General features: G+C 34.4%; 1 protein-coding gene across 1 annotated transcript in view; it reads right to left on the reverse strand.

The window, feature by feature from the left end:
* Window positions 1-26,289, reverse strand: part of LRRIQ3 (leucine rich repeats and IQ motif containing 3) — a 221,685-nt gene that overhangs the window by 168,417 nt on the left and 26,979 nt on the right. Inside the window, exon 3 of the mRNA XM_043575276.1 lies at window positions 23,293-23,616. Coding sequence (XP_043431211.1) covers window positions 23,293-23,616 — 324 coding nt within the window. The remainder of the gene's footprint in view (window positions 1-23,292; window positions 23,617-26,289) is intronic.

The following is a 26,289-nucleotide window of genomic DNA, read 5'->3' on the forward strand; positions in this document are numbered from 1 at the left end:
CTGAAAGCACACAAAATCCTTGATTTAGTATCTTCTCACCTCAATCTCACCTCCCTTCGCCATACATAAGATACCTTCCAAAATGGCAATATCCAACCACTTATACCCCTGAAAATTACATAAAAATCAAACCTCAATGCTTTTTACAGGTACCATTCCAGTTTCTTGACTGCCTTTCTCAATTACTTGTCTCACTATCTTAGTCTTTTGGAGATTCAATTCTTTCCTCCAAAAAGACTTTATTGACATTGATCTGAGTTCAATATCCTTCTATAATATTATCTTGTGCAGCAACTCATTTGTCACACTTGACAATGTTGAATTTTACCTGAGCCCTGTGATCCTAGAAAACAGAAAAGGTAAAGGAATTTCCTCACCCAGTCCTTTCAGAAAATGGTTTACTCCAAAAAAGCACCCTTCCTCCATATTATTACTTAGATAGCATCCATGGATGCCCCTCTAGTGTACCTATGACACGGCCCTGACACAGACTCTCTAAATTCTCACTTGCCTTTTAATGATTAAACTACTTTGTCCCCACTAACCAATATTTGGCTAAGATCCTCTCTGTCCCCTAGGTTTCTGAACTTTTCCCACCTTCAGCCTGAGCCACCACATAACCCTCTCTTAACAGCTCTTCCTGAAATAGGCAACTCTCAAGGTAAAACATTCTTTGATTTACAGTCAGATCATGCCACTCTCCTTCATCCTACTTATCCACACCAGTTCTTTCCAGTCTTATTTACTCCTCCCAATAAAAGAAAAAACCTTTGATTAACCTTAAAGACGTTTGCAGATCACTGATCAACTAGAGTATTCCCCCTATTGCACCAGCCCCTTTCCCTCCCTTGCAATAATCCTTTCGAATAAAGTCTCTCCTAAGTCCTGATTTGTTTTTTATTGATGAGTTTATGCTACATACAATTATTGATCTTCCCCACTTGCAATATAACTCACTAAGTTTAAGAAATCTTTCTTTATCCTGTATCTCTAAGACGAAGTAAACTACTAGTCCATAACTAGCATTCAATTATTAGTTGACTATTAAATCACTATGTAATAGCAACTTATACATTGTCATATTTGTTCTCCAAGCTTAATTTGGTATTATCAACCTATTTTTGTAATTCAATTCTTGTCTGGCTGCAATAACATCATATTCCTAATTTTTCTACCTTTTAAATTTTTATTTCTCAGTATGTTTGGCTGGTTTCTTTTCTTCTTCAAACTATTTAAATATTGGTATAATTTAGGCTTGCTTTTGTTTTTCACCTCTCTGCTAATTCTCCTTGAATGATCACCTTCCTTTCTACATCTTACCATCTCACATATGCTGATTATCCACATAGCTATAACCCCTATTGGGAATTACCTCTTAAATTACAAAACTATAAAATTCCAATTCTATTTCTCTACTTACATGTCAAAAACTGAAATAATTATCTCACCCATTTCAAAACATCCCCAATCCATACCTCATACTGCATTACATATATAGTCACTGAAATTATTCTTCACCTTTTCATCTAAATAATAAACCCACACTCCTCCCTTCCCCTTACCATCTAATAAATTCACTGATTTCTATCAAAACAGTATCTCTTCAATCTGTTCCCTATAATCCATACCCTCTACTAATTTAAGAAATCGGTTGTTATAAACCAGGGCCCAGTCCTCACTGATTTCTTTATACTGAATTTGCCTCCACTCCAAAATTACAGAATACATGATGATTTTTCTAGTATGAAAATTGGATCATGCTACATTGTTAAATATTTCCCCAAGATCTTACAAGATAAAGCCATCTCCCTAGTATTACACATTACACCCTTTATTATAATACTCTTGTTTTTGTAACGATATGCCCAACTATGTCTTCTAAACTATAAGAACACTAAGTTACTTGTTGTCAGTTAATTATGCCAAGCTCTAGCCTCACCCCTGTGCCTTTGCAAATGTTTTTCACTTTGCTTCACATGCTCTACACTTGCCGACACCTCAACTTGCCTAATGATATATTAAAACATCTCATCTGAAGTAGACTTTTGCTTTTTCCTTCTTCCATGACTAGAGAGCTGAACTTCAACAATTTTTAAAGAAAATACATGTTGTTCTTTCCCAACTTTGCTCCATACTAAGATTCATGACATTATATATATATATATTTATATATATATATACATGTATATATTTATATATATATACATGTATATATATACATATATATATATATTTATATATACATGTATATATACATGTATATATATATATATATGTATATATATACATGTATATATATATACATATATACATATAATATATTATATATATATATATAGAGAGAGAGATATCTTTGATTATTGCTTCTCATTTTGCTTTATTTTCTCTAATAAAATTCCTATTTATGTATAGTAGATATCCTGGAACTTACCTCCATGGTTATTTTTTTTCCTCATCATTTTCATGTATATATTCTTAATTTGTTAAAGCTATTCTGTCAAAGGCCATCTTTCTCCTACTGAGTTAATTATTAGCTTGTCAACTACTCCAGTTAAGTTATGTGGCTGAGACTCATCTCCTTTCTGAAGCTCCTGACTGCCCTATCACAAAGGAGTCCTACCTCATTATCAGTGTACTATTCATCGTAACCCTGCCTGTTAAAGAGAAAACCACAGGCTCAAGATAGAGTCACTTGTGCCAAGCCAAGTTACCAAACTAGGGCTTAATACCTAATCTAATTATAGTTTTGGCCTCCCCCAGAAATGTAGACTTAACCAATCAGGAATTTTCTGGTCAGCACCAATGAGGTAATCTGTCACATGGGCCCTCTCCATATCCCAAAGGAAGATGAGGTAAATCTACCTAATAAGACCCACTGCCTACTCTTCTACCTATGGAATGGTGATCTTACCTGGAACAATGCTTTCTCTTTGCTAATAACTTCTTTGCCCCACATTCCTTCCTATAAAAACCTTCCATTTTGTTCAACTCCCCTTTGGAACTCCTCCTACTTGCTAAATGGGATGCTGCCTGATTCATGAATCACTTAGGAAAGCCGATTAGATCTTCAAATACACTCAGTTGAATTTTGTCTTTTAACAAGCCTCTACATGAAATTTATTCTGTGACTTGTAACAGTGGATCCTATCTGCCACTGTTCCACTATTACCCATGGCAAATACAAGGACTTACAGAGTCTCCTCTACTTCACATAGTTTTCTTATATGTATGAAGAATGGCATAAAGCCAAGCTGAGCTAGTTTTTACCTTTGACTTGGTCTCAGTCCCATCTTCATTATACCTGAAAAACAATCTTCACTATGATTAAAAGCACGTCCATGAAGCAGTCTTCTATTTAAATGTTATCCTTTGTCGGTTACTAGAATAGATGTGATTTCCTCTAATCTTTGTTTCTTTATTCATTGCATTTGGGCTCATGGCATATGTATGAGTGTGTGTGTGTGTGCATGTATGTGTCTTCAGGGTAGCAAAATATGCCACCCCAAAATATCACTGTAAGAGTTCAACACATATCTCGCCAAAATGTGCCCCTGTGGTATACTGATTATTTTGAGCAGTAATCAAATGCAGGGAGAGGCTTTGCCCAAATATCTAATTAAGGACAGATCCTTTAAAAGGCATTCAATTGCTATAAATTCACTCCCCAGGAGTTTCATCAACAAAGGAGACAAACTCTTACCACAAGAGAGTAGATTAGGAGAAAAGAGTAGGAGAGGGTACCACACCCAAAACTTTGTCATTAACTCCCACCTATTCTTTTAAGGACCCATTTATCTTTCCTAAAAATCATTTACTCTCTCTCAAATGGTCTACACCTCCCCCCCCCCCCCCCCGCCTTTCTCTATTAAGATGGTACTGAAGCATGAAGTCTAAGCTATCTCAGGGATATCCCTCATTTTTCCCTGGCTATCTCCCATGTATAAATGAGAAATACACATGTTAGTAAATTTGTTTTTCTCTTGTTAACTGAATTTTATTACAAATAAAATTTGTAATTGAACTCTGCCATGGAGGTGGAGTTCATAAGTAACAAGGGAATTTAGATGACTAGGCTTAAAAGTGGTCCTGGTCAGATGCTATAGTTGTCACCAGCAGAGAACCATTAAGCTCACACTATAGTTTACAGCAGAGTTCCACTTCCTGCCAAAGCATGAATAATTCTTTCTCTTTAAAGAGATAAAGTGGGCAGGGTTAGTGTCCTTGCCAGAGAACAAAGAGCCTCTAGACAATAAACTTTCTGATGTTCTAAAACAATTATCTTATAAAATGCCAATGAAGATATCACTGCAAACTTGTACAAATGCCATAAGCCATTTAATATCTGAGGACAAATGGACATATCCTGTTTCTAAGGGAGTGTAATGCATCTCCTTCAGTAGAGGACTGATGGCTCTAGAGGAAAAACTGGGTTTAAATTCCATTTCTACCTCTTACTGGGGTAAGTAACCTGTCTCACCTGTTCATCATCTTTAAAATAAAGATAAGGATGGTACTACCTCATTGGGTTCTTGTGAAGGAGTATTTGTAGAGCACTTAAAACAAAGGCTCAAACATTTCAAGCATCCAAACAATGTTACCTGCCAAGAGTTTTACAGTCATACTTAAGGTGATATAGTGTTTTAGAGTTCACAAAGGATTTCTATACACCTTATTTGATACACACACACACACAAAAATTAGTCTAAAGGAATTTACTAAGCAATTTATCCAAACTAACACAATGTAAAATTATGAAATCAATAAATTAACTATGAAAGACAATGAGCACTAATATTTTCGGTCTAATAAAGGGAATTAAAGTATTACAGTAAAAGTTTGGCAAAGAACAACATATGCTTAGGCAAAAAAAATTCAACAATCAAGAAAACAGATGGTACAATACTGAAATATCAATACTCCACAGCTTGCTATTGTAAACCTGGGATGAAAATGTTGCTAACTCTGGTATAAACCATAATGAAGCATTTCAAAAGAACAGTAAGGACTTTTATATGACTCACATGGAAAAGAGTACCTTGTGTTCTAACAGGAAGAGTAGTTTAAAAAATAAATTCCAAAATTATATTCTATTCCTTTATAATTATACAAAAAATAATACCAATTATTTTGATATTCTAAATATATTCAGATTTACTTAAATTTGTTTTTTTATCCTATTCCCATATTTTTATTTATTCTATATGTATCTGATCCCCAAGGTCTATCTTTTTTTTATTCCATTTGTGATTTTTCCCATCAGAATTTCCTAATTTGGCACATACTTTCCCAACGTATTTGAAAAATGTAAATCATACTAATCCCACAAGTATTGATTGTAAAAAGAACAAACCCACACAGTTTTTATCTTTTTACTCCATAAAAAATCATATCATGATGGGGTTTGGGAGTAATGGTGGGGTTCAGACCCAATGCCAAGAAAGAATCCTTGAAGACACACATCTTTGGTGCAAAAAGGTGATTTTATTAAAGCACATGAGGGGCGCCTGGGTGGCGCAGTCGGTTAAGCGTCCGACTTCAGCCAGGTCACCATCTCCCCCGGTCCGGGAGTTTGGGCCCCGCGTCAGGCTCTGGGCTGATGGCTCAGAGCCTGGAGCCAGTTTCCGATTCTGTGTCTCCCTCTCTCTCTGACCCTCCCCCGTTCATGCTCTGTCTCTCTCTGTCCCAAAAATAAATAAACGTTGAGAAAAAAAAAATTAAAAAATAAATAAATAAATAAAGCACATGACCTGTGGGCAGGAAGAGCTACACTGGGGTTGTGAAGAGTGACTGCTTATATACTGTGGAGTTGAGGTAGAGTCAAGAAGTTTCTCAAAGGGATTTCCATATGCTAAAGAAGATTTACAGATTACTAGAGGCCTAGTTATTGTCAAGCTAAGGCTATTTTTCCCTCTAGCAAAATATTAACTTGAAGATAGTAGGGAGTTCCTGGAGACTAGGCTATTGAGATATTTGTAAACTGATGGAGACTTTATCAGTTTAACCATTTGTTTTCCTCTCTCCTTTGTTCTTGGGCAGCTGGGAGTGCCTGAGGAATATCACACATATCCCATCTGGGGATGGGGGGTGGTTTGCGGGCATCAGCTTGCCTTATGCTCCCTCATCATATCATATACATGATATACTCACTTTAATAATCACATGAAAATGGAAATCTAGTGTGAAACTCTTCACACTAAGATTTTTATTATTTTAAATCAGTATTTCTTAGGATTACTTGGTAAACATTTTAGAAACACTCTTCAAATAACATTTAGAATCATAATAACAGTGTAGAAATTTCAGGGAAGAAGAAAAGCAAATAGAAAAAAAAAACCTACTAAATTTCCACCAAATTAACTATTATCAGTTTTTAAATATTCATTTCCAAATACTTTCCGACTCTAACTTATCTTTTCATTCATCGAACAGACTGTTTTACAGAGAAATAAAAACTTTTAATTTTATCATTTTTTCCTTTTTAAAGATTATGCTTTTTGTGTCAGGTCTCAGAATGCTTTTCCTATTCGTAGATCCCCAAAATTTCCTTAAATTTTTTTCTTCCTAGAAGTTTTATAGTTTTACGTTGTACATTTAACTCCCTGATCCATTTTGAGTTCATTTTTGTATGAAGTGTGAAACTTAGGTTGAGGCTTGTGTTATGTGTGTGTGTGTGTGTGTGTGTGTGTGTGTGTACCCAATTTACTCCAGCAACGTTTATTGAAAGGTTATATTTTGTCCATCAAATTACTTATACATTTGTCAAAATTTGGCTGAACATATTGTATGAACCTATTTTTAGGTTTTCTGATCTGTCCCATTGATCTATGCCTCACCAATACCATTCAATCTTAGTTACTGTAGCTAAGCTAAGTTATACTAGTTTCCACCCCTGGAATAAGCACCATTTGCTCATAGAATATAGTTATTTTCATACATTGCTGAATTCTATTTGCTAACATTTTGTTAAAGATTTTTATGCTTCTTTTCATGAGGAATACTGACTGATCTGCAATTTTCTTGGTTTTGGTATCAAGCTACTATTAACTTTACAAAATAAATGGCAAAGTGTTCCTTTTTATTTTCTAGAAGAAACAGAATAAAATATTAAATGTTTGGAAGAATCCTCCAGTGAAAGTATTTGGGATTGAAGATTTCTTTTTCTTTCTTTTTTTTTTTTTTTGAGTTTTAAAGTTATGAACTCAATTTCCTTCATAGAGGACTATTCAAAATTATCTATCTCATAATGGATGAGTTCTGTTTTTTGTTTTTTGGCATAAAATGGTTTATTCATATAAACTGTCAAGTTTGTGTGTATAGATAGCGTTTTTGTACTATTCTCTTCTTTTGATGTCTGCAAGGTCTGTAGTGGTATCTCTTGTTTTGTTCCTGACGTTGGTAATTTGTGTCTTCTCTCTTTTCTTCTATGTCAGTCTTGCCAGAGGTTTGTCAATTTTACTGATATTTCAAAGAATCAGATCTTTGTTTTACTAATTTTTTTTTTTTGGTTTTTTAGTTCACTGACATCTGTTCCTCTCTATATCACTTCCTTCCTTTTGCTTACTTTGGGTTTATTTTACTTTTGTTTTTCCAGGTTCTTGAGGGGGGGATCTTAGACTATTGAGTTGAGGATTTTCCTTTTGTCCCAATATGCATTTAGAGCTAAAAAGTTCCCTCTCAGCATTGCTTTAGCTGTGTCCCACAAATTTTGGTAGATTGTATTTTTAACTTTTTTTTTCTCTTGAGACTGTATTTTGAACTATAGATTTATTAGAAGTGTGCTGCTTAGTTTCCAACTGTTTGAGGATTTTCCTCTTATCTTTCTATAATCAGAGAACACACCCTGTATGATTTTAATTCTTTTAAATTTGTTGAGGTTTGCTCCATGAAACAGGAAAATACATACATATGATTGGACACACAAAAAGTATGTCTATCCTGCTACTGCTGTGTGGAGTGTTCTATAAATGTCAGTTAGATTTTGTTAGTTGATAGGATTGTGGAGTTTTCCAAGATCTAGTTGCTCTAATTGTTGACAGAGGAATTTTGATGTCCCCAAATATAATCATGTATTTATCTATTTCTCATTTCACTTTTATCAATTTTTGTTTCACAAATTTGTACTTCTGTTGTTGGTGCATTCACATTTAAGGTTAGTGTCTTCTTGGTGGTTTGCACTTTTTATCATTATATAATGTCCTTGACTATGATAACTGTCTTTGCTCTTAAGATTAATTTATCTGATATTAAGATAACCAGTCAGTCCTATTTTACTTTGGTTACCTTTGGTATGATAAATCTTTCTCCATTCTTTTATTTTCAATGTGCCTATATCATTATATTTTAAATTTCTTGTAGACAACATGCAGTTGGATCATACTTTTAAATCAACTTTGCCAATATCTGTCTTTTAATTAGTGCATTTAGGCCATTTAAGTTTAATATACATTTTAATGTAATTACTGATAGAATAGGACTTAAGTCTGGCATTTTATTTTACATCATTTTGTGTTTTCTGTTTGTTTTCTCCATTTTTTATCTCTTTTCTTATTCTTACTTTCCTACTAAAGAATTTGAGAACTCCTTTTATATGCATCTATAGTGTTTTTTGTGCATTTTTTTTTTTTTAAGAGAGAGAGCAGGAGCCAGAGAGAGTGGCAAAGGGAGAGACAGAATCTTAAGCAGGCTCCACATCCAGCATGGAGCCTGGGGGGCGGATTGGGGGGCGGGGAGTGCTTGATCCCTTCACTGTGAAATCATGACTTAAGCCAAAATCAAGAGCCAATCAACTGAGTCACCCAGGAGCATCTGTGCATTCATTTTTAGAGCTTTCTTATACACACACATACATACACACACACAATCACAGTCAAATGATGTCAACAATTTACCTGTTCAAGTGAGGTATAGAAGCTGTACCTTCCTTTACAGCTCTCCCTTTTTAACAATTTTCTTTCTAAGTTTTTTTAATGTTTATTTATTTTGAGAGAGAGAGAGAGAGAGAGAGAGAGAGTGAATAGTGAGAGTTTGGGGGTGGGGGCAGGCAGAGAGAGAGGATGACAGAGAATCCAAAGCAGGATCTGCACTGTCAGTGCAGAGCCCAATTAGGGGCTGGAACTTGAAATCTCAAGATCATGACCTAAGCCGAAGTTGAGTGCTTAATCAGCTGAGCCATCAAGGCACCCATCCCCTTTTAAAAATTTTCTAAAGTATTTCCTATACATATATTTAGAATATTAGACAGTGTTATGATTTATTAGATATATGATTTGCCAATATATTCTCCAATTTTGTCAATTGCCTTTCATTTTGTTGATAGTTTCCTTTGCTGTGCAGCTTTTTAGTTTGATTAAGTCACACTTACTTGCTTTTGCTTTTATTACCTTTACTTTTGGTGTCAAATCCAAAAAAAAAAAAATCACTGCCAAGACTGATTTCAAGGAACTCATTTCCTGGTTTTTTTCCAGTTTTATGGTTTCAGAGCTTAGTTTCAAGTTTTTAATCAATTTTAAGTTAATTTTGTGTATGGTACATATAAGGGTCCAGTTTTTCCCAAGACTATTAAAATGAAGAGACTGTCCCCTTTCCATGTTGTATATTCTTGGCTCCATTGTTGTAAATTAATTGACCATATATTCGTTGGTGTACTTCTGGACTCTATATGGTTTCACTGATTTGTGTGTCTGTTTTTATTCCAATACCATACTATTTTGATTACTATACCTTTGTAATATAGTTTGAAATCAAGAGACATGATGCTTCCAGCTGTGATCTTCTTTCTCAATATTGCTTTTGACATTTGGGTTCTTGTAAGGTCCTATATGATTTTTTTTTCAATTTTTGTGAAAAACGTCATTGGAATTTTGATAGAGGTTGCACTGAATATGAAGAATGTTTTGGGTAGTATGGACATTTCAACAATAATTCTTCCAATTGATGAACATCAATTATCTTTCATCTATTTGTGTCATCTCCAATTTGTTTCATCCATGGCTTATAGTTTTCAAAGTACAGGTTTTTCACATTGTTAAATTAAATTTATTCCTAGGTATTTCATCCTTTTTGATGCAACTGTAAATAGAATTGTTTTCTTAATTTCTATTTCTAATAGTTTATTGTGGTTTACAGAAATGCAAATGATTTTTGTATATTTATCTTGTATCCAACTTTAGTAAACTCACTTATTACTTATTAGCTCTAAGAGTTTTGGTAGAGTCCTTAAGGTTTTCTATATACATCATGCCTTCTGCAGTCAGTTTTACCATTTCCTTTCTGATTTGTATGACTTTTATTTACTTTTCTTGCCTAATTGGTCTGACTAGGATTTCCAATACTATGGTAAATAAAATTAGTACGAGTGTGTACCCTTGATTTGTTCTTGATCTAAAGGAAAATATTTTAGCTTTTCATTGTTGAGTCAGATGTTAACTTATTACATGTTGGCTTGCCATATATTGCCTTTATTATGTTGAGGTATGCGTCCCTTGTGTGCCAAATTCTACATTAAGGCTAATATAAAGGTTTTTGCTTTATTCTACTTAATATATATTGGCTTGCATTTTACTTTTACTTTTTCTGTATTACCTCAATTTTTGGACTTGATCTTACTATAGCCACATTGATTTTGGTTTTTACACATAATAAATTTATAATTATTTTATTTACTTACAATCACACCACATTTGTAAATATAAATATATAGCAATTTTTATAAATATACTCTTACTTTTGACACTGTAATTATTTTTTGTATGTCATATACGCTATATTTTTATTCTTTTTTATTTAAAAAATATAAATTTTACAAACATTATTTAATCTACATGATTTATTAAGTCAAGCATAAATGCACTGTTAAAATTTATTGGGTTGTTATATTTAGGCATTTTTATTTTTCTTTTGATACTTACAGTAGAATTAAGAGTAAAAAATGCATGCTAAATAATTGATCTAAAAATCTCTACCTTAAAGTAGGAGCTAAGATGACAGAGTAGTAGGAGGATCCTAGACTTGTCTCATTCCTCCAACACAGTTAGGTAAATATCATATCATTGTGAGTACCCAAAAAATCAATCTGAGAACTGACACAACAAACTGCACAACTAGAGAGAGAGAAGAGGCCACATCGTGGAAGGCAGGAGTTGCAAAGACATGATTTAGGGGACAAAAAGATTGTGGGTGCTGCTGAGAGGACGAAGCCCTGGTCACGGAGAGAGGTAAGAGAGAGAGTAAAGCACACAGGGGATCACACACACACACACACAAACACAAAACACCTTCCCAAAGCCACTGACTGGGAAACCGAGAGGGCCTGATTTTCCTGAGTTTTTATAACCAGCAGGGCTCAAAGACTGGAGTTTTAGAGTTCAGACACAGGGAGTGGCTGGGTGTGGATCCCTGAGGGCACTGCAGTGCTCCTGTTGAGGAGGGCAGATAGTCTGGGGGCAGATGGTGCAATCTGAGGACCCCCTGGGACTGACTGGGAGAGACATTCCCCCCTTCTTGGAGTGCATCTGAAAGAGGTGGCATTGACTCTCTGGGGGAAGGAGAGGGAGGGTGCCATTTCCCCTGCTTGACCTTCAGCATAGGCACTGAAACACCTGCTAAGGGTGGCTAATCTGGACACTGTCTTTTTGCTGCACTTTACTCCAAACTACATGCCCCTGTGCTTTGGTAAGACTGCCTTTCTGGGATGATCCTGCATCAGTCCCAGCACATTGAGACCCTCTTCCAGAGGACCAGCATGAGTCTCTGCCACACCAGGTCCTTAAAGACTGGAATTTTAAACCTCAGCCAGCCTGGCTGGGATAGAGCCCAAGGTGCACTGCACTGCTGGGTAGGCAGGTGGCCTAGACACAATGTGAAGGCAATGATCTGAGGGAGACCTGAGAGGCATGAGGGGGAGAGTCTTTGTTCTTCTGGGAAGGCTACTTGGACAGGGCTGGGTGCAAACTCCCCTCTCTGTGGACTAGGGAGTAGGCTGGTCCCACTTCATACCCCCTTCCCCCATCTCCCAGCATAAACTAACTTCAGTAAGCAGCACAGTGCCAACACTGGCAGCCTAAACTACTTACACCAAGCCTTGTCCCCCTAGGCTCTACTGGTGCTGCTCTTCTCCAGCAGGTGTCCTGAGAATTAGAGCAGTGGGTCATTCGCCCAGAAGACCAGCACAAATCCCCCACATGCACCATGTCTACTGACCATAGAGTTCTACAAAGCTTCAGCTCTAGTAGAAATAGCATCAGGTCTCTTTTATCAAGCAAAATGGAGCACACCTAGTTAAAACTCACCACACTCTGGCCAACGTCCAAACAGTCCCCATTGCAGGCAAAAGGAAACTGCAGAGTACTGACCAAAGGAAAGAAAAGCCACAACACAACAACAGAGTACACACAGCATACACCAGAGACACTTCCAGAAGCACCAGGCCCTGGACAGTATAAGATCTCTTCTTCATAAAGCCATTACTCTCAGGAGCATGAAACATAACAGGCTTTCCTAACGCCGAGAAAACAGAGACCTAGACAAAATGCCAAGATGAAAGAATTCATCCCAAAAGAAAGAACAAGAAAAGGCCACAGTCAGGGATCAAATCAAAACAGATATAACTAATATGCCTGATCTACAATTTAAAGCCACACTCATAAGGATACAAACTAGGCTTGAGAAAAGCATAGAAGACACTAGGGAGTCCCTTACCACAGAGATAAAAGACCTAAAAATTAGTCATGCCAAAATGAAAAATGCAATAACCGAGATTTGAAACCAACTGGATGTAATTAACACAAGAATGGAAGAAGCAAAGAAGCAATAGAGAAGACAGAATTGTGGAAAACAATGAAGCTTAAGAGAAGAGGGAAAAAAAAATCTTGGATCACAAATGTAGACACAGGGAACTCAGTGACTCCATAAACCATTATAACATTCATATCATAGGAGTCCCAGAAGAAGAAGAGAGGGAAAAGAGGCAGAAGGTTTATTTGAGGAAACTAGAGCTGAAAATTTCCATAATCTGGAAAAGGAAGGAGATATCAAAATCCAGGAAGTACAGAGAACTCACACCAAAGTCAACAAAAGCAGGCCAACACTAAGACATACTGTAGTTAAATTTGCAAAATATAGTGATAAAGAAAAAATTCCTAAAATCAGCAAGACAAAAGAAGTCCTTAACTTATAAGGGAAGACAAATAAGGTTAGCAGCAGATTGCTCCACAGAAACCTGGCAGGCCAGAAGGGAGTGGCATGATGTATTCATTGTGCTGAATGGGGAAAATCTGCAGCCAAAAATACTCTATCCAGCACAGTTATCATTCAGAATAGCAAGAGAAAGTTTCATGACAAACAAAACTAAAGGAGTTTGTGGCCACTAAACCACCTTTGCAAAAAGGGACACTTTGAGTGGGAAATAAAGACCAAAAGCAACAAAGACTAGAAAGTAACAGAGAAAAAGTCCAGAAACAACAATAAAGCAAGTTAATACAATGACACTAAATTCATATCTACCAATAATTACTCTAAATGTAAATGGACTAAATGCTCCAATCAAAAGACACAGGACGTCAGAATGGATTAAAAAAAAATAAGACTCATCTATATGCTGCATTCAACAAATTCATTTTGCACCAAAGAAAACTGTAGATTTTTTTTCTTTTTCTTTTTCACCTTCAGATTGAGAGTGAGAGGACAGAGAAATATTTTACCATGCAAATAGATGTCATTAGAAAGCTGGAGTGACAATACTTACATCAGACAAACTAGATTTTAAACTGAAGACTATAACAAGACATGGAGAAGGGCAATGAATCATAATAAAGGTGTCTTTCCAACAAGAAGAACTAAAAATTATTAATACTTATACCCCCATCTTGAAGGCACCTAAATATATAAAACAATAACAAACATAAAGAAACTCACTGATAATAATACAATATTAGTAAGGGATGTTAACAACCTACTTACAGCAATGTACAGATCATCTAAGCATAAATCAACAGGAAACAATAGCTTTGAATAATATACTGGACCAGATGGGACTTAATAGGTACATTCAGAACATTTCCTCCCAAGCAACAGAATACACATTATTTTCAAGTGCACACGGGACATTCTCCACAACAGATCATATACTATGTCACAAATCAGACCTTAGCAAGTACAAAAAGATTAGAATCATGCCATGCATATTTTATGACCACAATGCTATGAAATCTTAAGTCAATCACAAGAAAAAATTTGGAAAGATCCCAAATACCTAAAGACTAAAGAACATCCTACTAAAGAATGAATAGGCCAACCAAGAAGTTAAATAAGAAAGAAAAAAATACATGGAAACAAATGAAAATGAAACACAATGATCCAAAACCTCTAAGATGCAGCAACAGTGGTCATAAGAGAGAAATAAATAGCAATACAGGACTATCTCAAGAAGCAAGAAAAATCAAATACACAACCTAACCTTACACCTAAATGGCCTAGAAAAATAACTAGCCCAAAGCCAGCAGAAAAAGGGAAATAATAAAGATTAGAGCAGAAATAAATAATATAGAAACAAAAACCCAGTAGAACAGATAAATGAAACCAGGAGCTGGTTCTTTAAAAGAATTAACAAAATTGATAAACCCCTAGTCAGGTTTATCAAAAAGAAAAAAGAAATGACCCAAATAAATAAAATCACTAATGACAGAGGTGAAATCACATTCAATACCACAGGAATACAAACAACTATAGAAGAATATTATGAAACATTATATGCCAACAAAGTGGACAATCTGGAAGAAATGGATAAATTCCTAGAAACACAAACTACCAAAACTGAAACAGGAAGAAATAGAAAACTTGAACACACCAATAGCCAGCAAAGAAATTGAATCAGTAATCAAAAATCTCTCAAACAAAAGTCCAGGGCCAGATGGCTTCACATGGGAATTCTACCTATTCCCCTGTGAGTTATTATCAATTTTTCTCAAGCTATTCCAAAAAATAGAAATTGAAGACAACCAAACTCATTCTACAAAGTCAGCATTACCTTGATTCCAAAGCCAAAGACCCAAGTGAAAAAGAGAATTATAGGCCAATAACCCTAATGAACATGAATGCAAAAATTCCCAAAAAAATACTAGCAAAATGAATCTAATAATACATTAAAAGAATCATTCACCAAAATCAAGTGGAATTTATTCCTGGGTTGAAAGGGTGGTTCAATATTTGCAAATCAATCAATGTGATATACCACAGTAATAATAAAAAAAAAAGAACATACGATTCTCTCAACAGATGCAAAAAAGCACTTGACAAAGTACAGCATTCATTCTTGATAAAAACCCTCAACAAAGTAGGATAGAGGGAACATACCTCAACATCATGAAGGCCATATGTGAAAGACCCACAGCTAATAATCATCCTCAATGGGTAAAAATGGAGAGCTTTTCCTCGATGGTCAGGAATAAGACAGGGATGTCTACTCTCACCACTGTTATTTAACATAGTACTAGAAGTACTCACATCAGCAATTAGATAACAAAAAGAAATAAAAGGCATCCAAATCAGCAGGAAGAAGTCAAACTTTCACTGTCTGCATATGACATGATTCTACTCTACATAGAAAACCCAAATGACTCCACAAAAAAATCACCAGAACTGATACACCAGAACTGAATTCAGTTAAGTTGCAGAATACAAAATCAATGTACAGAATTCTGCTGCATTTCTACACACTAATAGTGAAGCAGCAGAAAGAGAAATCAAGGAATTGATCCCATTTACAATTACACCAAAACCATAAGATACCTAGTAATAAACCTCACCCAAGAGGTAAAAGATCTGTACTCTGAAAACTATATACCATTGATGAAAGAAATTGAAGACGACACAAAGAAATGGAAAAACATCCCATGCTCATGGATTGGAAGAATATTATGAAAATGTCTATAATACCCAAAGCAATCTATACATTTAATGCAATCTCTGTCAAAATACCACCAATATTTTTCACAGAGCTAGAAGAAACAATCCTAACATTTGTATGGAACCACAGAAGATCCTGAATAGCCAAGCAATCCTGAAAAGGAAAAACAAAGCTGGAAGCATCACAATTTTAGACATCAAATTATATTACCAACCTGTAGTGATTAAGACAGTATGGTACTGGCAGAAAAACAGACACACAGATCAATGGAACATAACAGAAAACCTAGAAATGGACCCACAACTATATGGCCAACTAATCTTTGACAAAGCAGGAAAGAGTATCCAGTGGAAAAAAGACAGTCTTTTCAACAAATGCTGTTGAGGAAACTGGACAGCAAAATGCAGGATGAAACTGGACAACTTTCTCATACCATACACAATAATAAATTCAAAATGTATAAAGACCTAAACATGAGACCTTAAACCATCAAAATCCTAGAATAGAACACAGGCAGTAGCCTCTTTGACATTGACTGAAGCAACTTCTTACAATGCACTGGTTCTGATGAGCACTGGGTGTTGTATGTTAAGTGATGAATCACTAAATTCTATACCTGAAAGTAATATTACACTGTATGTTAACTGAAATTTAAATAAAAACTTGAAACTAACAAAAAAAATCTCTACCTTGAAATATTCTGTACTGCATTTTTAATGCATTTTTCACTGTGCAACAAAAAGTATTAAGTGCCTTCCAAAAATTTCTTCCTTTCTTCCTTATTAATAGAACCTTGGTTTTGTTTAACAAATAAATGTGCCTAGATAAAAATACTCATCAAGCCAGATTTCCTTCTAGTTAGAGGTAGCCATGTGATCTAGTTCTGATGGTAGAAGGCTTTCAGGTGGGACACTGGGTGGAGCTATTATTTTCAGACTTAGCTGACATATGCCTTTAGTTCCTACCAATCCCTTCCTTTTGACCTAAGTCTTGACAGAAGAAACTCATGGTCTTTGAGGGAATCCATTCACTAAATAGCAGAGCAAGATGCTAGAATAAACCTTGGTCCTTCATAATTTCCTTGAGAAACTACACAGAACTATCTGAACTTTTTGTTACACGAGAAAAAATCCCTTTTTAGTAAGGTTTCTATCACATAAAGACAAACACAATCTGAATTGATAGCATTGGTTTCTTGCCCAGATCACTCCCATCTTAAAAATGTTTTATGTATATATAATGATTAAAAAATATAAATCCCCTCATTATATGCTTTTAGATAACTAACACTTCAAATTTCTAGTTTCATTTCATATAGTAAAGAAGAACATACGCTTTCCCTTTTTCAACTTGTAAGTATTTTCCAAGTAAACCCAAAAAACAAAGTTCTACAAATCATTATATGTCAAAATTAAGGACAGACAGGGTCATTCTAGTTTTATTGTCTTATAAGACACAAGTTTTAATCACGTTACTAATTTGTTTAAGAATTAATAAATTCAGGGAGCCTGGGTGGCTCAGTTGGTTGAGCGGCCGACATCGGCTCAGGTCATGATCTCACAGTTTGTGAGTTCGAGCCCCGCGTGGGGCTCTGTGCTGACTGCTCAGAATCTGGAGCCTGCTTCAGATTCTGTGTCTCCCTCTCCCTCTGCCCCTTCCCTGCTCATACTCTGTCTCTCTCTGTCTCTCAAAAATGAATAAACGTTAAAAAAATTTTTAAAAAGAATTAATAAATTCGTTTCTGCATTAATGCCCTCCTGATAAAAGAATAACACTTATTGAAAAAGATCATGTGATCTTTACAAGATTCTTTATTTTCAATTTTCATAGTGTTTTTACACCCAGTAAGTGCAAAGAAATGTTTTGAAATATATATGTCCAACATTACTAAATAAATTTATATCCTCATAGATTGTCATTCATTCAAGTGTTTTATATTGCTATAAATTAAATAATATCTTTCAATAATCAAAGAATAATAAAAACAATATTGCTTATAGCAGAAATAATGAATAAAAATGTATCAGTAAACTGAAAAACTATCATTCAAACATATTTCTTTAAATCTCTGCAACAAAATTCTGCCATAATTTGGTGTATCCATAGCTCTTTCAGGCTTACTCCATTTGTGATGCCTTCCATTCATGTTTTCTAGACAGTGTTTTTATTTTTGTTTCCAATTATTCTATTTCTGATATTTTCAATCTTTTTTTTAATGCTTATTTATTTTTGAGAGAGCGCATGCACATGAGTGGGGGAGGGGCGGGGGGGGGCCACAGAATCTGAAGCAGGCTCCAGACTCTGAGCTGTCAACACAGGACCTGATGTGGGGCTCGAACCACGAACTGCAAGAGCATGACCTGAGCTGAAGTCAGATGTTTAGCCAACTGTGCCAACCAGGTGCCCCTCAATCTCTTTTTTTTAATTAAAATTTATTTCCCTCAGCTTAAAAATATGTGGAAGTTAGTATAATCTCACTTTTAAAAACCTCTCCCATTAATCCTATTGCTGGCAGTTAAAGCATTATCTTCCCTCTGTCCAAAATTTTCCTGGAAAAGTTTCTATACTTAGCAATTACATATTAACCCATTACAATTCCATATCCATTCCCGTAAGTTACTGAAATTCCAAAGATGCAACCTCTTCAACAAAAGGTTTTCAAACTAGTTCTGTATCCATAATGTTCCTTGACCTTTTAAAACATCCTTCATTTTTTTAAAAAAATTTTTTAATGTTTTTCATTTATTTTTGAGACAGAGAGAGACAGAGCATGAGCAGGAGAGAGAGAGGGAGACACAGAATCCGAACCAGGCTCCAGGCTCTGAGCTGTCAGCACAGAGTGTGACAAGGGGCTTGAACTCACCGACTGCGAGATCATGACCTGAGCTGAAGTCAGATGCCCAACCGACTGAGCCACCCAGGCACCCCAAACATCCTTCATTTTTAAATCATTCTTTTCTCTTCACCTAAGTGATAATAAGCCATATCTCTGTTTTTCCTTCTACCTCCTGGAATTAATTTTCTGTTATCCTCATTGGTCCCCCTTCTTTCTAACCATAAAGGGAAACTGCCCCAATGCTTTGTCCTTCGGTTTTCATACTGATTCCTTTATTTTCCTGTGACAGCTTGGCTTCGGTCATGCCCTCAAACAAATGACTACTGAATTTACATCTTAGACCTGGAACACTATTTCTGAATTCCAGTTCTTCATTTCCAATGCCTGGTTAATATCTCCATACCAATATCCTGCCTCAATAAACATGACCAAATTTAACTTTCTAACAAAACTCTTTGAATGCCACCATTTCTGTACACTAAGTTACTTTTTGTCTCAGTTACCCAAGTTCAAAATACCAAAAGAGTATTTTCTCACTTCTTATTCTTATCTGCCCATATTTGGTCAGTTAAAAAAAAAAACCCTGTCAAATCTTTGCACTGTCTATACTTTGTGATACAATGTTGATTGTAGGACTATGGAACCAAGACAGATTTGAAATCCCAGCTTCATGACTGACTAGATATCTGGTATTGGGTAAAGTCTTAAACCTTACTATATTTCATTTTCTTCTGTGAAATAATAATATCTCCCCATAACAAAGAATATGATGAAGAACAAATATTTTTCAGGAAGTCCTTCCCTATCTACCCCAAGCCTCCATACTTTTTGTCCTATATTACTCTATTTTCTTTAGAAATTAACAATATCTAGCGTTCTATGCTGGGTTTGTTTTTGTTTTTTAGCCTACATGTTTATTTCCTGCGCCTTCCCACTGAACTTTATGAAAGCAGAACATCTGTCATTATTATTTACCACCCAGTCCAGAATAATCTCTCTCACATATTAGGCAATCAATACATATTTGGTAAAGGAGTGAAGGAATAAAATATATAAAGTGTCTATAACAATGACTTTTACTGAGTGTCTGTCCTCTTCTTTACAATGTCTTCTATTTTCTTTGCCACTACTGTTCACTTGAATCAACCCTAATCACATCATTTCTGGCCTATAATAGTTTCTCTGCCCTCATCTGTCTCCTAACCCCCCTTAATCTGCTAGCAAAATACTGGATTAATCTCCTTTAAAAAAAATTTGTCAATAACATTTATTCATAGAGCACCAACTATGATAGAACCACTCTAATTTTCTCCTCAAATAACTTCAATAGATCTTCACTGCATTCATTAAGAAGTCTAAACTCCTTAGCATTCCTCCAATCTTCTTTTCATACCCCCCACTAACTTCCTATTAATTGCTTAAATGAACATCAGTCATTTTGATTGTTCTTAAAAAAGACAAGTATGTTCCCACCTTTGATTATACCATACCATCCAACGAGAATATATAAATGAAATTCTTCTTTTAGGACCCAGGTTAAAACAACCATAATTAAACACTGCAGCACTTTTTATTTCTCTAAAATTTTTAACTGTTATTACAAAATCATTAATATACTCATAAATGTTTATAAAGAATTATGCAGTTACAAAGTTTTCTAACTTCCTAATCTCATGCATAATCACTGTTCATTGTTTATATATCCTTCCAAATGTGATCACTTCAAATGATTTTCTGTTCTTCAATTGTCAATACATATATATGTATATTTAGAAATACTTACAACATTTTACAAATACTATTCTGCAACATACTTTTTTATTTTCTGTATCTCGGTACTTGAGCTTTCTAACACCTGCAGAGCTCACCCCTTTTTCTGAATTCTTACCTGATTTATTTGTTCTAATATTCATGTCATGAAGCATGTTTTTTAAATATTTTTATTCACCAATTTAAGTATTTTGTAATCTCCAACTAGATATCATTTCCTAATCACTTGTTTCAGCATTTTAAAAATCAAGATATAATGATGATTTAGTGCAGGTCACCAAATTAATTGTTTAAGAATTTAATAGTTTTATCCACTTCCATTAATATTCCGAATTGTTCTTTAAAGCATTGGTGGGGGGGGGGGGGGGGAGGAAACTACTTCCCAAAGGAATCATTCAAATATGGAAACCTGAAAATTAGAGATTCACTTTCATTAAAAAAAAAATTTTTGAATCAACAAAAAGCTTCTAGAAGAAATGAGAATAGCAAGGTGGCAGAATATAAGATTAAATTAAAATATCAATGTATTTCTATATATTAGTAACAAATAATCCAAAAATGAATTTAAGAACTCCATTCACAATATTGCCAAAATAAATAAAATACACAGAAATAATTTTTTTAATAAACAATACTTAGAGAATGGAAGAAGATCTAAATGAATTGAGAGTTCATATTCAAGAATCAGAATACTCACTATTGTAAAGATGGCAATTTCCACAAATTGATTTATAAATTCAATGAAATTTTTACCACTATTCCAGCAGGAATCATTGCAGAAATTGACAACCTGATCCTAAAATTCATTTGTAAATGCAAGGGACCCTGAATAGCCAAAGCAATATTGAAAAAGAAGAGTAAAGTTGGAGGACTCACACTTCCCTATTTCAAAACTTAACTACAAAGCTACAATAATCAAGAATGTGTGATACTGGCCTAAGGATAGATACACAGACCATTGGAATATAATCATTCAGAGTCCAGAAATTAACCCTTACCTTTTTATGGCTAACTGATTTCTGACAAAGATATCACAAACAATTCACCAGGGAAAGAATAATCTTGTCAACATATGGGGCTGGTATAATTGAATATCTACACCCAAAAAAAATGAACTTGGACCCTTAATTCATACCATGCATAAAAATTCACTGAAAATGAAACATAGGTCTCGATTTCAGAGCTAAAATTATTAAACTTCTAGGAGAAAACATAGAAAAATTTAGTGATCATAGAGAGACTTCTTAGACACAACATCAAAAGCATGATCCTTAAAAGAAAAAAATCATAACCTGGATGGCTTAAAACTCAAAAATTTTCTGCTCCAAAAGAGACCATTAACAAGATGGAAAATTCGCTGAGAGAAAAATCTTCAATACATATATCTAATAAAGGACTTATACCCATATATCTACGCTTACAACTCAATAATAAGACAAACAACTCACTTGCAAGATGAGGAAAAAATTGGTACAGACGTTTGATGAAAGTATACGCATAGTTAATAAGCAGAGAAAAATGTTTGTCATCATGACTCGTAAGGGAAAAAATTAAAACCAAAAAAAGAATACCACTTTATATCTACTAGAATGTCTATAGCGTAAAACAAAAAAACACTAAGTGTTTGCAAGTACATAAAGAAACTAGAACCCTCCCACGTTTGTGGTTTCTACTTTTTATTTTTTATTTTATTTTTTTGTGGTTTCTACTTTTTAGAAAGCAATTTAGTTTCTTACCAAATTATGCATACACTTACCATACCTACCAGTAATTGCACTGCTAAGAATCTCCCCAAGAAAAATGAAAACATACGTCTACACAAAGACATGTAAGTAGGTGTTCATAGCAGCATCATTCATAATAGCAAAAACTGAAAATAATCTAAATGTCTATCAACTGGTGAATGGACAAAAAAAATGTAGTGTATTCATATAATGGAAAATCACTCAACAATCAAAAGGAACAAACTATGCATATATGCTACAACATAAATGAGCCTCCACCACATCACACTAAGTGAATGAAGGCAGATGCATACAACTACATATTGTATAGTTTGATTCACATAAAATGTTTAGAGAAGCAAATTTAAAGAAACAGAAGCCAGATCAACAGTACCTAAAACTGCAGGAGGAAGTTGAGATTAACTGTGAATGAGAAAGAGGAAAACTTTTGGAGTGGTGGAAATTTCTAACAGTGGATTGTGGAGATGGCTATACAGCACTATCAATTTACCAAAATAATTAAATCATACATATAAAAAGGGAATTTTATAGTATATAAGCTATATGTCCTTAGAGCTATTAAAACATAACAGGGACCAAAAATATTTCTCTATAATTTGATATTTTTATGCTCAGCAATATTTATGCAGTAGGCATACAAGCTTCTACAAATCCTCAGATATAAGACATTACTAATGTACTAACTAGTTTATCACATTTTAGACAAATGATACAGTATATATTAGTTTATATGATTTAGGTATAGAATCTAGAAGCTAAAATTTTACTTCCACAAATTTATTCAAAATGAAACTCTAATGAATCCAATTACCTTTTAAAAAAAATATTTTTTAAGTCTTTTTATTTATTTTTGAGAGACAGAGTGTGAGTGGGGGAGGGGCAGAAAGAAAGGGAGACGCAGAATCTTTGAAGCAGATTCTAGGCTCTGAACTGTCGGCACAGAGCTCGACGCGGGGCTTTAACTCACAAGCTGTGAGATCATCACCTGAGCTGAAGTCAGATGCTTAAATGACTGTGCCACCCAGGAGCCCTTCAATTACCTTTTTCAAAGCAGGGCAGAAATTAAAGAAAAGTCGGTGGTTATATGCTCTAAATCTTTCAGGAAGATGCCAGTTCTGAATTATTTCTTCATCAGAAATCACATGATGATCCAGTGCTTTGAGAGGCCATATACTGTTGACAAGAACATGTCTATATCCTTTTTTAAGGCTCACTGGACAATCAAACATAGTGAGGGCAATTAGACTTGGACAGGCAGATAACATACATATATTCTTTAACTTTGCAAACCCATTGTCATGAAGATAGAGGAGTTTTAGTTTCTTCAGTCCACTCCAAAATTTGGTATCTGGTAGACTCTTTATCTGAAATATTATCAATAATAACATCTTAAATACAAATGTTAATTTTCTATAAATTGCATGGAAAATGGAAAAATATTAAACATCTTCTAAAAGTCAGTATTTTTCAAAATGGCAAATTTCTCATTAATAAGCCAAAAACGAATCTCTAGTTTTCCAGTGGTGACTGGAGTAAAAACATAATACATTGTTCCTCTGGACTAGGTTATCATTATTAGTATAATTAAAAGAATGGACATATATACTTTGTTCAGTACAAATTTCTTTGTAGTAGGCCAATTCTAAACTTTTCTAAAGTACTTTACTGATGTAAAGAATTAGTGTGATATACCCCATTAACAAAATAAAGGATAAAAATCATATGATCATCTCAATAGAGAAAAGGCATTTGACAAAATTCAACATTAATTCATAATAAAAACTCTCAGCAAAGTAGATACAGAGAATATACCTCAATATCATAAAAGCCATATATGACAAGCTACAGCTAACATCATATGCAATGGTGAAAACTGAAAGCTTTTCCTCTAAGATCAGGAACAAGACAAGGATGCCCACTCTTGCCACTTTTATTCAACACAGTATTAGAAGTCCCAGCTAGAATAATTGGGCAAGAAAAAGAAACAAATGGCATGCAAAACCAAAAAGGAAGAAACAAAACTGTTACCATTTGCAGACAACATATTATATACAGAAAACCCTAAGACTCCACCAAAAAATTCTTACAACTGATAAATGAATTCAGTAAAGTTGTAGGATACAAATTCAGTATACAACATCTGTTGCATTTCTATATACTATTAATAAGCTATCAGAAAGAGGAATTAAGAAAACAATCCCATTTACAACCGCATCAAAAAGAATAAAATGCTTGAATGAGTTTAAACAAGGAGGTGAAAGATCTGGACACTGAAAACAATGACAAATGTATGAAATAAATTGAATAAGAGAAAAATAAATGGAAAGATATTCCATGCTCATGGACTGAGAGAATAATGTTGTTAAAATAATATTGCCCAATGTAATCCACATATTCAGTGTAATCCCTTCTAAATTTCAAAGGCATTTTTCACAGAAATAGAAAAAGACTCCCAAAATGTGTATGGAAACACAGAAGACCCTGAATAGTCAAAGCAATCCTGAAAGAGAATAAAGCAGGATGCATCCTGCTCCCTGATTTTAAACTATATTATGAACCTATGGTGATCAAAACAGTATAGTATTGGCATAAAAACACACGGATCAACGTAACAGAATAGAAAAACCAGAAATAAACCCATGCATAGATGATCAATTGATTTATGATGGTGTCAGGAATACACAATGGGGAAAGGGCAGTCTCTTCAAGAGGCCATACACAAGGGCCTGTAATCTTCTCTATATCATTCTAATTTTAGACTATGTACTGCTGAAGCGAACACAAGGTCAGTCTCTTCAATAAGTGGTGTTGGGAAAACCAGATAGCAACAGGCAACAAAACAAAACAAAACAGAAAAAAAAAAAAAGAAACCAGACTACTATCTTACACTATATACAAAAAGTAGCTCAAAATGGATTAAGGGCTTAACCTAAGACCTGAAACTATAAAAATCTGAAAACAAAACACAGGCAGTAAACTTCTTCACAACAGTCTTGGTAATGATTTTTGGATTTGACACCAAAAGCAAAGGACACAAAGGCAAAAATATATCAAGTAAAAATATATCAAACTAAGAAGCTTCTGTACTGCAAAGAAAACCATCAATAAAATGAAAAGGCAAGCCAGTAAATGGAAGAAAGTATTTGCAAATTGTATGTGTAATAAGGGAATAATATCCAAAATATATAAAGAACTCATACAACTCTATAGAAAAAATAAAATCCAATTAAAAAATGGACAGTGAATCTGAATACTTATTTTCTAAAGAAGACATCCAGATAGATGGCCAACATGGTACATGAAGGGATGCTCACTGTCTCTAATCATCAGGGAAACACAAATCAAAACCACAAGGAGATACCACTTCATATCTGTTAGGATGCCTTTTATCCAAATAACAAAAAATAACAAGTGCTGGCAAAGATGTGGAAAAAAGGAAACCCTTATGCACTGTTACAGGAATGTAAATTGGTGCAACCACTGTGGAAAACAGTATGGAGGTTTCTTAAAAAAACTAAAAATAAAACTGCCATATGATCCAACAATTCCACTTCTCAATATTTATCTGAAGACTAGGAAAATACTACCTCAAAAAGATATATATACCCTCAATATTCATTGCAGCATTATTTACAATAGTCAAGACACGGAAGCAGCCTAAGTGATATATATATATCTCAAGTCATTATGTTGTATACCTGAACTTAATATGTTATATGTCAATTATGTCATTAAAAAAATTTAAAAGTTCAAATAATTTTTAATGCAGGCTATTAAGAAGTAAAATATACCTAATCACAAAGTATTTACATATTTCTAATTCAAAAATTTTGCTTAAATTTAAAATTTTTTAAAAGTAGTCTCTATACCAATGTGAAGCTCAAACTCATGACACCAAGATCAAGAGTTCCATGGTCTACGGACTGAGTCAGCCAGATGCCCCTTAAATTTTGTATTTTTATATATTTTATTTAGTTTTAAATTTTTATTTACATTTTATGTAAAAGACTGAAATACTGTAGATAGGTAACATACGT

This window comes from Prionailurus bengalensis, chromosome C1 (assembly GCF_016509475.1).
Source record: "Prionailurus bengalensis isolate Pbe53 chromosome C1, Fcat_Pben_1.1_paternal_pri, whole genome shotgun sequence".
NCBI lineage: Eukaryota > Metazoa > Chordata > Mammalia > Carnivora > Felidae > Prionailurus > Prionailurus bengalensis.